We start from the raw sequence: 12979 nt of genomic DNA, 5'->3' as shown, positions 1-12979 counted from the left end.
TGGGTACTATCCCAAGAGGTACCTCCTATTGTTATTGAAAAGCATTCACCCATGAAGTAAAACTTTAAGTTGGTGTAAATGGGCATTTCAGTTTGAAATCTGTTCGTATTTTAAGCCTGATGTTCTTGGAACTGAGCGTGGAAACAGAGTTTTGTTCTCACACACACTGTTTTCAAAATAAAGGGTCATACCCATGTTCTTCATGCCCATGAGAGTCTTGGTTATTCAGGGCTTTCCTCTCTCCTCTTGCACACATAATGGAAGGATACGTAAAGCTTCCAACTGTGGTTTTTCACAAACTGCAATTTCTCATTTTGTCTGAATATGGAAAACTGGTTTGTACATAACAGGTTAAGATCACATTTACAAGCTTTCTATTTCAATGTCCACTTTCTGCCAATGAATTCAAGGCAGTCCCAGTTTAAAATAATGGCTTACAATTTAATAGACACACAGCCAAGTCCTATCTCCCGCCACTCCTTAGTATGCAGTTGTAGCAATGGAGGTTACACTCTGCACGCTATGGAAGGACAATCAGATGGCCAAAGAAAGATAAGTAAAAAATGTTTTTACTTACCCTCCAGTAGGGTAACTAGTTGCCTGTGGGTCTCTTCAGACCCACCCCAGTTATTTTGTTGGCATAAGTCTGAGGAGGGGTAAGGGGGCAGAGTAAGTTGGAAAATAAAGGATAGGATCTGGCAAGCACTTTTGCTGCTGAGATCTACCCCCTCCAGGCTGCCCCCTGTCTACTGACCTTCCTCCCCTCTGTCCCGAACCTTCTGCTATTTTCCCACAATCCACCACCTCTGCTGCCTTACCTGCTCAAATGTGGCTGAGGTGGAGTGTCATATGGAAGCACCACACCGTTTACAACAGTGGAACGCAAGTTCCACTGTCATACCTGCAGGATAGTATTGTGCCAACAACACAAAAGGGAGAAAGAGGAAAATAAGCAATTTCATTACTATGGAATAATTATCTTACTACAAAGGCCCATGTTTGGCCAGAATTTATTCCATGATGTGTTCCATATATTGGATAACATTGTGTGAGCCAAACCATTCAGGATAGGGATTAAGTTCTCCAAGCTAAAATATAGTTTCTAAAAGAATGATGCTTTTTTATCTTAACAAGCAGCCCAATCCTATCCACACTTTCCTGGGAGTAAGCCCCATTGACTCTAATGGGATTTACTTCTGAGTAGACATGCATAGGATTGGGCTGTTAGTTACAAAGACTGCAAAAAAAAAAAAAAAACTAGAGAAGGTACCATCAGCTCTAAGAGAAGAAAACTCAGTGCTGCCAAAAGACATATGCATGGCACTGTAGGTAAAATCCTTTTCCTATCTGCCCACTTTAGAGGATATGTTTTTTACATACAGATAACCTTCAGTGCTTTATTAAATGGTGGATTTATGGTCTCCATAAAAAAAATTACTCTTTTCCTTGTGGCAGGCAGTGACCCTTCAGGCTACTATGTCTGCTGCTGCATTATAGCCTTCCACAATAGTTTCTAATAATATACATCAAGAGATGAAAAGGAGACATGGGGTACTATGCGAGCTCAGTGCCACACATCTGATGCTTGAGTTCTCTGCAGCTGCTAATTGGAAAGTGTTCACTCCTTGTTTATTAAGTTACTATGTGTGCAATTTCTGCCAAGAAAAAAATAAAGACAATATAAATTAACCTTAAAGAACTGATGGGCTTGATATGATCACAGGAGATCGGTACCAGCATAAAAACTGAGTAAAACGAAGCAAATCAAATTAATAACTAGTAGAAATATGGGAGGAGAGAAGAGGAAATCTTCCATGTAATAATTTTATAAATCAGGATTTTCTGTAGCAGATTTCAAAATGGCTGGCCACTCATTCCTTCCTTAGCCCAACTTTTGTTTCTTTTTAATGAGAAAAAAAAGGAAAGTCAGCAAAACAAAATGTCACCATTAAATCATTTGGCTGCATTTTGTGTCAAAAATGTAATGGAAAAGGCACACATCATAGGAAAGGTTACTCTGCTTTCAGAACATCTTTTCACTTGGTTCAGGGCTCATCCCTCTCCACAGCAGTGCAGGCACTACTGCTGCCTGCTCTCCCTGGACTTAATGTGGCAGATGAAGGATGATGGCATTTTCAGCAGACCACAGTGCAGTGATTTTAGTAGCTATCTGACTGAAACCAATGCTATGATTTAGAATAACTGCTCTGTTTATGTGCAGTGGTAAAAGTCACTTACTACACAATCTTGCAATGTCAACTCATTGCTTCCATTATGCATTCCCTTAGCATAGCTTCATTGCAGATACGGAAGTCAGCTGGAATTAGAGAAACGACTTTCTCTTGCTGTTGCAAGCTCAAGAGAAAAAGTATGGGATGCTCATAAGTTAAGAGACTGTCAACAATAGTAATATTAATCCAGATACACCATAATCTGCTACATCAGTACACCAAGTCCCCTAAGAACATATAGGTCAGGTTTCAGGATTCTGTACGTAAGTTGAAATGCATGCAGGTTGAAACATCTGGTTCTTGCTGGCCTGAGTAAAAGCACCACCAAAGGGCACATGCTGATGGGCAGCCCAATTCTGAGCAGCCTATTGCACTGCGACTGCCATGGCGCTGAACTGGCTGCCATGACATTCTGTGCACAACAGGGCAGCCGCCGCCGGCTCCTCGGAGGAAGGGGACATTTGTCCCCTTCCCCTGGATAAGGCAAGTAGCTCTGTAATGGGACTACTTGATTCAGCGGCAACCCTTGGGCTGCCATAGAATCAAGAGCCTCCATGTTGGGCCTGCAGCCTGACACGGAGGCTCTGGATGCGGTAAAGTGGAACTCCTCCAGTCCTGCCTCCCTCCAGCCCCCTCCCTCCCCCGGCATGCCTCCTCCCTGCCCTCTCCCCACCTACCCCACCACGGAACACCTTATCCCCGCTTTCCCCCATGCCCCACATACCTCTCCATCGCCCAGAGTTACAGGCAATCACAGAGCGGCAGAGCAGCTGCAGTCCACCAGCGCTAGCCCAGCGCCGGCTGGCATTGGGTTAGCTCCAGCACTGGGCTGGTGCTGAGGGCTGCAGACATACCTTAAGGTACGTTTATGACACTCAGAGACGGTGGAGAACCAGTGGTAAGAGCTCAGCATTGGGCTCACAGTTGTCTGTAATTCAAGGAACCAGTGTATTTGCCTTTAAAAGGTATCCAATATAACTTCTATAAGATCGTAAAGTGAAATCCTTTGCAATTCTATGGCTTTCTCAGATCAAAGGGCATAAGAACATTTAACACTTATTTTCAAGACTCACACTGATTTCCCCACTTTCAAGATAAGTGGGGAAATCAGACATATAACAGATAGCTGAGGGCCAAATCCTGTGGTCCACACCGCGCTTCTGCGGTGCGGACCACAGTCGCAAACGTGCCATAAGGCGCGTTTGCAGGGCTTACCACCAGGCTCCCGCTGGAGGTGGCTCAGCTCCGGCTGGCACTGAGCCACCGCCCAGCGGGTGCCTGCCTTCTACAGCTTGGCGGTGCCTGCGACCGCCGGGATGTGGAACAGCAAGTAGGGCGGGGGAGTTCCGGGAGAGGGAAGCCAGCGTGATGCAGGGAAGGGGCGGAGAGGCCGAGGCATGCCTGGGAGTGGGTGGGAGCAGGATCCGTGGAACTCCGTTCTGCAGGATCCTAGGCGCTCGTGGAGGCTGCATGTCTTACACGAGAGCCTTTACTTTAGCAGCACGCTTTGGGCGGCACTAAAGAGAGTAGCCCCATTGTGGGGCTGCCTCCCTTACCCAGGGGAAGGGGACAAACGTCCCCTACTCCTGAGGTGCCTCCTGCGGTAGTGCGGGAGGCGCTGGATTTGGCGGCAGCCCTTGTGGTGCCGCTGAGCGGGGGCACTCTGGGCAGCTCAGGATTGGGCTGCCCGTTAGGATTGGGCTGTGAGACCACTGCACAAAGCTGTATTGTTTGAGAGGTGGAAAAATAATCTCCAAAGCCAATATTCACTACTATGATATCAATCATTAAATAATATTGTGTATATTTTAAAAATTCAAAAGAAAAAGTTAGATTTGACAACTGATATCCAGGATCCAAAATATAAGTCAACTAGTTATGGGCCCCTATGGGCCTCTGAATCAAACAGCCCAGTTCTAAGCTCCCCAGTGCAGCAGGGTGCAGTATTGTCAAAATGGCTACCACTGCATCCAGTGGGACCAGGGAGGCTGCTGGAGGTCTCCTCAGGGGAAGGGGACTTTTGTCCCCTTCCCCAGAGGAAAGCCCCAGGCCCCACAATGGGGTTACTCATGTCTGTGCCAGCTATTTCATTGGCAGAGATGAGAGAAGCCCCATGTCAGGCTTTGCAGCCCAAAGTGGGGGATAGAATCCAGCAGAGGAGGCTTCCACTGGTCCCATCCCCATCCTGGTCCCTCCCTCTGTCCCATAATGCCTCCCCCACCCTAAAAAGCCACACCACAGCCTGGTAGTATTACTTACCATTAGTGGCCACACATCATCCTTCTTTTGGTGCTGAGGCCCACCACCATCGCTCCCTGTTCTCTGGGTGCTATAAACATGCTTTACAGCATGTTTGCGACACCCAGTGCCGGCGGTACACTTGTACTACTGGTGCTAGAGAGCTCAGGACTGGTCTTTAAGTTCTTTAAATGAGCCTTCCTAACACCATCACTATATATCAGATTGCAAACCACTTTTGGAACTAAGGAAACTTGCAAAAGCAGTTTGTGATGGCTGAAATGGAATATCATCAGCTCTTTATTGAGGAGAGAGCAAAAAAAAAAAAAATACATGTACAATTCACTGGATTCATACCAGTGAATACCAGAAGCCTGCAGTAGCAGCTCCCACATTACTGCTTTTTATAATCAGATAAGCTAAATGTACAGTCTTAATCAGTATTGAATGAAATAAAAATGTACCCTATATATGCCATGTCAGACAGATGTCTTATATATACAGAGAAAATATAGCACATTTTAAAAAATGATTGCATAACAAAGCCAAAAATTGATACCTATGAAAACAATAGGTTAAAAATAATACCTCTAGAAAATTAGAATCTCAGCATGCACACAAATTCTGAACCAATCTAAACTTAATAATGTTTCCCCAAGCAAGAAAAATCTTACAGATTTATGGAAAAACATCAGAGTTTAATAAATCTTGTATAGAAGAAAAAGCCAAAAATGTGGGGAAGTCACACAGAGATTGGAATAAAGTACTGGAGAGAAGAGCAGCCTTGCCAGTATTAAAAACTGAGTGTCATAACAGCCACCTTAATTTGCACCCAAAGAGTTTTAGGGACCTATTGTAGACTTGGTACATAACTCAAGCTGCAGCTTCTAAACAGTCATCAAGCAATGAGTCTGTACATGAATGACCAGGTTTGGCAGAATGTAATTGTGGATGATCCCTTTTCGTCTAGGCCCCAGGAACTGCCAATCACAGTTATTTCAACCAGCTGGCTTCAGTCATCTCATCCATACCAAGATGCTAAGTATACTTAAACACAACACAGGTAAAATCCTGAAGAAACATTTCCAATAACTTTATGGGAAAAAAATCACAAATGAAAATATTACTACATTACACAGTACATAGAAGCACAATGTGATATTTTACACCAATATCCAGTCACCTTCTCATCCAAAAGGTTCACAAATCTCATTTTAGGCAAGCACTGCTAAACTTGGTTTTACAAAAGAAGAAACAGCAACCACCACTAACATTCAAGTTTATGTAGGCCATCTCCAGATTCTTAGGAAGAAAAATAGGAGGTGAGCTTCAATAATGTTGTAAAGTTTTCCCATAAGCTGGAGAGGTCTGCCAGGGCAAAGAACTTCAATTGATCATATACATCCTCTTAAATACAGTCTTTGTCTGAGAAGCAAGATCAATTCAATCAATAATACTTCTAAGCCACTGTTGAGAAGTAGAACACAAGCTGTTCCTGTGACCTGTTGTTTTTTTTGTTGGTTTTTTTTTTTTTTTGGAAAAGGAAAAAAAAAATCCACAGTGTACTCTTAAAACAAAGGCACACTACTGATAGATGACAGCCTTAGGAACAATTCTGGCTGCTAGACAAAGAGATGGATTTAATAAAACATCTCATTAGAATGATGAAGCTTCTCAGACTTCTTAACAGGTATTCCTGCAAAACCACCAAACTCTATCCCTTAAATACCGTAAATGCTACAGGAAAGGCTTCTAAAAGTAAAAGCCATGTGGAAGAGATTCAAAGAGCTTCAGAGAAGAGTTTTTACAAATCAAGTTTTTACACTAAATAATATTACAGGTGGGACCTTGGTATCCGTGAGAGATCCATTCTTGGACCCCTCGCTGATACCAAAAATTGCAGGTAATCAAATCTGCAATTCTCCACCCCTTTCTCCTACTGAAGAGGATCGGAGCTGTGCTCCGGTCTCCTCCAGAGAGCTTTCTGAAGCCTACAGAGGCAGCATGCATCCGCCCGCTGCCTCTGCAGGCTTCAGAATGGCCCAGAGAGAAGGAAAAACGCCACTTTCGGTTTCCCAAGGGAAACTGGAAGTGACTTTTTTTTTTTTTTTACCATATAAGGCAGTGGTTCTCACACATTTAGCACCTGGACCCACTTTTTAGAATGAGAATCTGTCAGGACCCACTGGAAATGATGTCATGACCAGAAGTGACATCATCAAGCAGGAACATTTTTAACAATCATAGGCTGCAATCCTATCCACATTTAACCAGGAGTAAGTCCCATTTACTATCATTGTAAAAAGAATGTACAAAGTAGCTTGTTAAAAGTATAGGTCTGTAACATTTCTCCAAATGCAGTCACATACCATGGTAGCATCAAGTTTAATATATTAAAAATAACATTTTGAAATGCATGGGGACCCACCTGAAATTGCCTCGCAACCCAACCCACAGTTTGAGAAACACTGATGTAAGGCATTCTGAGGCCCGGGGACACCAGGCTCAGGAAACTGGAAGTGGCATTTTTTCCACATCTCTCGGCCATTCTGAAACCCATACAGGCAGCGGGTGAATGTGCGCTGCCTCTGCAGGCTTCAGAAAATGTTCTGGAGGGGACCGGAGCGCAGCTACAATGCTACAGCCTATACAAGAAGTGGTATTTTCAAAGAAAGAGTTTGGTTCACGAGGAAGGTGCTGACTGGCAGTTCAAGCTATGAACCTGAGTGAGGTCTCAGAAAAGAAATGAAAAGGTATTTTTAATTTTTGAAAACGAATAGATTCCTGGGAGAAGGAAACTACAGCAGGATTCAGAAGAGTCTTGTTTTCATATTCAACAAAAAGCACCACACCATTTAAGAGAAAATCTATGAACTTTCCTTTCCAAATGCAACTCTCCATTTCTTTCCCACTGCCGTCCAATAAAATCCCAATTGGTGCACTGTAGGCAGGTAATGCTACAACCCAAGATCTGGGAGCAATTGCCATTGAACTCAGTGGACTTACTTCTAAGACATGTGTAGGTATGAACTGTAAGATTTCAAATTTAAAAAACACGTGAAATATATCAGGAAAGAAGAATCTCACAATGAAACTGTTGGCTACCATTGTTTCCAATGTTGAATTCTCACGAGTTATCCCTAGAAAAATGGTGCACACTATCATTGTTGGAAATCATTCCTCAGTTCTCTCTTGTTGGCTTCCAGTTAAACTTGTTTGAGAATAATTTGTCTATTCAACTTTTTCTCTTCCTGTTTTCCTTCACTCATTCATCCAGAAGTCCCCATTCCAGCTATACCTCTTACAAATCATACAGTTTAATAAAAAGATAATAATTTCCTAAGAAAAATTAAGGAGTTTTTCCACATTTCTTTATAGAGACGACCAAAACTAATTCCCTTTCCAATTTTTATTTTACCAGAAGATAATTTAACACAAGTATTCTTAACAGAAATAGCAACTGATATCTGCTGCTTTTTAATTTCATTCCACAGCAAGCCAGACTTACTGAAGTCATTCCATTTACAGAAGGAAAAGGATTGGTTGTAAAACCAAAGACAAACCACTTCACTGGATTGAAGCAGTTAACAAGTCCATCATTGTGGTTTGAACTTTAAATCACAGAATTACATCATTATCAGGACTGTTGCTGTTCATTAGAGGAGAAAACACACAATCCTGAAACTTTTTTTTAGATTGCAATAAGACATTTGGACATTTTTTACAAAAAGTTTACAATGCACCTCATAAGAGAGTTAAAGCTAACTTCACACATGGCTTTCCTGAGCATATCAGTAGCGGATACTGTAAATGTTGTCAGTGGTTGCCTTGTTAATGAGTTGTTATATAACATGGGCAACTCAATCGTAACTAGAAAATAAGGTACATCTAAATTCAGAGGGGAAAATGTATGTGGCAAGTCAATAAGTGGATCAAATCAATGTTTCCGAAGAAAAGTTTCCCCCTAAATAAGGTTTTTTTAAAAAGCATTCTGTATTTGGAGTTCATTCATTATAGCCATGATGAGTAAGTGATGAAGATGGAACTTTAATCCTCTCAGGAAAAGGTCAGACCATCAAACCTACCTGACTAGATTTTCATTGTCTCCGGTCCCCTTACACGTGGCACATTCAGTTCTTAAATCTTCAGACTTGGGCTTCTTTTGTACTACAGACTGCCTTTGTCTCCTTTCTCTAGGAATACGTTCCTATTAATGTGGTAAAACAGGGAAGGCAGGAGAGAGAAGGCAATGCTTTAGTTGTAGCAACATTTTTTTCACTTTAACATGTTCATCAACGGAATATTTTGTTATTAATTTAACATTCAAACCTCAGGTTTTTCTTCTTCAGGAATATAGCTTCGTTTTCGTCCTCTAGTTCTCTAAAAGTAAATAAAACTTAAAATTAACACTATTCAAACTGAACAACACAAAGCTCCATGCATGGAGGGAGTTCCTAATTCTACAGTATGTACTATGGATTCTATACTGCACTGCCACAAGGGTCAGATCTGAAGGGCCACAGAGACTCAAACATCTTATTTTTTAAAAAAGAAGCTATTCACAGAAAATTAAGGACATATTATTCCTTATTATTTTGAATGATGCAGCTGAGCTGAATACAATATTTGTGAGTTTCATTTTTTGCGTCAAAATGTGTGTGATTAGGGAGAACTCTTCTTTAGGCAGCTAAGCAAATCATGTTTCTATTTTTCATTCTGCATGCTGATTAAAAATATTTTTATTTAATATATTTATATGCTGCTTTTTAAAAATGAATTTTTCACAAAAAGCTATTTACCATTTCAATTTAAAAAATTAAAACAGGAAATCCATACAGAAACAAAAACATGCCAGAATAACACAATATTAAAACTAGCAGTACCAGGTAAAGCTCACAAAGAGCTATGCAGAAATCCCTTAGTCTGGTTTTTTTGAGACTCAGATGAACAGTCTACATTGTTCAAGGGCGTTTTTGAGCATTAAGCCGAAGGAAGCTATGCAATGTCTGAATTCATGTGATACTCATAATAATAACAACAACAAGGTATTTATATACCGCCTTTCTGGTCATCGGATTACTCCTCTGACTTTATTCAAGGTGGTTTACATAGGCATGCGTTTCTAAATTCCTCAAGAGGATTTTTACAATCATAAAGGTTCTCTGTTTCAAGAACCAACAACATTTCAGAATGGATCTTCCTGGTTTGGTCTCACTTCTGGCTTCCAGTTCTCCCACACAGGCTGACAAGCAGCTCTATCTCTCACATGGAGGGCAGCCAAGACGCTTCTTGCTCACACCAAGAGCAGGTGGAATCACTCAGCTGGGCTTGTCAGCTGCTTCAAGGTCTCGCCATTCTCAGCCGTTCAGGGAGCTGCCAGTGTCCTCGAACTGGCGACCTTCTGATGTTATCTTCGGGCTAACAGAGGCTCTGCCCCCTAGACCAGACCTCCTCTACTCATGGAAGCTCTTCCACTCAAATTAGTTATGGATTCTGTATAAGTCCCCTCCTCAGTCCAGGTAACTTTGGGCAAGGCTGTGTCTGACACAGTCATCACCAACATCATTTGAGGAAAGGTGCTTGTAGAGGCTTGAAACTCAACAATCATGAATGGAAGGGGGGAATTTAGTAGTGTTGTTCTGTGCAAGGGGAGAACTTCCTGCACTGCAATTCCACTAGGTATTGGAAGTTATGGTACAACAAAAGAAGCTTGGTGAATAAGGAAGATACATGCTATATCATATGAGCTCTAGTGGGCCATAAGATGATCTTGAAAAGAATGTGTGCAAAGTCTTGTGCCATTGAAGAACTTCTCTGTGTTGCATAATCCCTACAAGGCTTGTTCTGTAATCTGGATGTCACAACCAAGAAGACCCTCTATGCTGTGTGCACCTGCTGCACCTTACACAAAACAAGGGAAATCAAAGTGAACTGAATTTTAAGACAGATCTGTATTCTAAACCAGGGGTGCCCAAACCCTGGCCTGGGGACCACTTGCGACCCTCAGAGGCTCCCAATCCAGCCTGCGGGGAGCCCCCAGTCTCCAATGAGCCTCTGGCCCTCCAGAGACTTGCTGGAGCCCATGCTGGCCCAATGCAACTGCTCTCAGCATGAGGACAACTGTTCAACCTCTCATCTGAGCTGTGGGATGAGGGCTTCCTCCACTACATGCAGTTTCATGTCTGTGATGCAGTAGTGATAGCGAAGGAAATGCTGGCCTTGCTTTGTGCAAGGTCTTTTATAGGCCTTGAGCTATTTCAAGACCTTCATTCATTCATATAAGTTCCATCTCTAATATATTCATTTATGTAAATTTATTCAAATTTTAAATTGTAAATTAATTCTTTCTTTCCTGGCCTCTGACACAGTGTCAGAGAGATGATGAGGCCCTCCTGTCAAAATGTTTGGACCTCCCTGTTCTAAACAAAAGATCTGTTGCCTGCAATGAAACATATTAATTTGAGGAGGGAGGGAATTGGCAGGACTTTAGCAAATTTAATTTTTAAAAAGACTATTAATGAGTGTACCATACAGAGAACTAAAGGTGCTCTCTAGACATATGGCACACTCTAAGTGCTTATAGCACTCACGGCCCAATCTTGGGCTCCCATGGCACAAAGCTTCAGTAGTACCGAAAACGGCGGCATCTGGGGAAAAGGGGACATTCATCCCCTTCTCCTGGGTAAGGGAAGTAGCCCTGCAATGGGACTACTCAAGTTACTTGCGACCAAAAGGTCAGCAATAGGGTAAATGCATCTGTGTAGGGCACTGAGCCCCACATGAACACGCAGGATCCAGTTGAGCAGAGGTATTCAAACTGGGGCATCGTGACGCCCCAGCCTGTGGGTCCTGGCCTCTGCACCCTTAAGGGGCGGGGGCAGCCAGGAGGCAGGGGGAAGGCAGCGGTGGGATCCGCAGGATCGCACCGCTCAGGGGGGCTGCAGGGGCTTGGGTGCACTTGCTGAAGCCTCCTGCAGCCTCCCGGGGGTGCGGAGGCCCTGTGCAACCTTCGGCAGGGCTCCCCAGGTCAGGAAAAGTGAAAGCGGAGCGATCGCGCCCCGCTCCGCAAAACCGGAAGGGAGAGTGGGGTGATCGCGCTCTGCTTCCGTTTTTGCAGAGGCAGAGCAGATCGCTCCACTCTGCCTTTCCCTGACCTGGGGTGCCCTGCAAGTGCTCGCGCAGGGCTCCCCGCACACAGGGACAGCTGCTGCAGGGATTGGTGAGTGCATCCCAGTCCCTGCAGCCCCCTAAGCGACGCGATCCTGGGTATCACGTCGCTGCCTTCCCCCTGCCCCTGCTGCCTCCCCCCTGCCCCCACAAAGACTTACTGCGGGTTTCAAACTCCCGGAGAGTTTGAAAACCACAGCCTAAAACAATCTATATCTTAATATATGCTCAAAGACTGAATGCTAAAGGTATTGGGAAAAGCCGCTGACATACAAAAATGGAGAAGTAGCAGATATCGAGGTATAACAAACATGAACTAAGCATAAGTACACCATTCTAGCTTGGGGATGCTTGCAGAAAAAAATGTGCAACAACCTAATAAGGCCAGTTGATGGCAATATACATACACTAAATTCCATCAAGAAAACCAAGTTGCAACAAATGAAATTTGTCAGGAACAGAAAAGCAACATGCAAACTGAATCACCTCTGAATTGTAAAAAACTTATGACAATTCAGAAATAAATAAGCTTAGTTTTCTAAATCAACACTTAAGCATCTTTTCAGTTTAAAGACGCTTATACTACAAGTTAGAAAAGAAATCATGAACTACCGTCCTCTCATCCTATTTAAACATTAATAAAATATGGGTGAATTATCAGTTTAGAAAGCTCTCTGGCTCTGATAAGGGCTTTTTTAGTTTAGGGGGAAAAGCACAGAAACATAATGAGCTGCCTTATACGGAGTCAGGCTATCTAGGTCCATCCAGCTTAGTACTGTTGACAGTGACTGGTAGTGGTTCCCCAAGGTTTCAGGGGTGTATTTCCAGCCCTGTCTGGAGATGCCAGGGATTGAACTTGGGTCCTTATGCATGCAAAGCATGTGCTTGATCACTGAGCTACAGCTCTTTCCCAAGTAGAAATCATGATTCAGGTGCATAATTATGCACAGTGTGTAGAAAGAATATAAAGAGAAGTTTTTCTCCCTTCCTTACAACACTAGAACCTAAAACCATTAAATGGATCAGCAGGAAATTCAGGACAGACAAAGGTTCATACTTCACACAGCACGTAAGTAATTTAGGGAATTTGCTGCTACAAAATGTAGTGGTGGCCATAGTTAGCTTTAAAAGGGGATTAAAAAAGTTCTGAGGGTAAGTTTATTGATGGCAACTAGTCGTGATGGCTATACGGAGCTCAGAAGATCCAAGGCAGTACACCTCTGAATTCCTGTTGCCAGGAATTGACAGTGGAAGAGATGTACTACCTTCATCTCCTACTTGTGGCTCTCTGAAAGGCATCCCAGTTGGCCACTGTCGGAAACAGGATGCTTCCCCCCCCCCGT

General features: G+C 43.1%; 1 protein-coding gene across 4 annotated transcripts in view; it reads right to left on the bottom strand.

Moving 5' to 3' along the window:
* PHF14 (PHD finger protein 14) overlaps nucleotides 1-12979 on the bottom strand; it is a 157283-nt gene that overhangs the window by 90928 nt on the left and 53376 nt on the right. For all 4 annotated transcript variants that reach the window (XM_066627800.1, XM_066627803.1, XM_066627802.1 and 1 more), the window contains exons 15-16: nucleotides 8799-8849; nucleotides 8555-8676 (exon numbers count right to left, since the gene is read on the bottom strand). In XM_066627800.1, coding sequence (XP_066483897.1) covers nucleotides 8555-8676; nucleotides 8799-8849 — 173 coding nt within the window. The remainder of the gene's footprint in view (nucleotides 1-8554; nucleotides 8677-8798; nucleotides 8850-12979) is intronic.

This window comes from Tiliqua scincoides, chromosome 5, assembly GCF_035046505.1.
Source record: "Tiliqua scincoides isolate rTilSci1 chromosome 5, rTilSci1.hap2, whole genome shotgun sequence".
In the NCBI taxonomy this organism is placed as follows: Eukaryota; Metazoa; Chordata; class Lepidosauria; order Squamata; family Scincidae; genus Tiliqua; species Tiliqua scincoides.
Note: the sequence above shows the minus strand (reverse complement) of the source record. Positions and strands in the feature narration are given on the sequence as shown.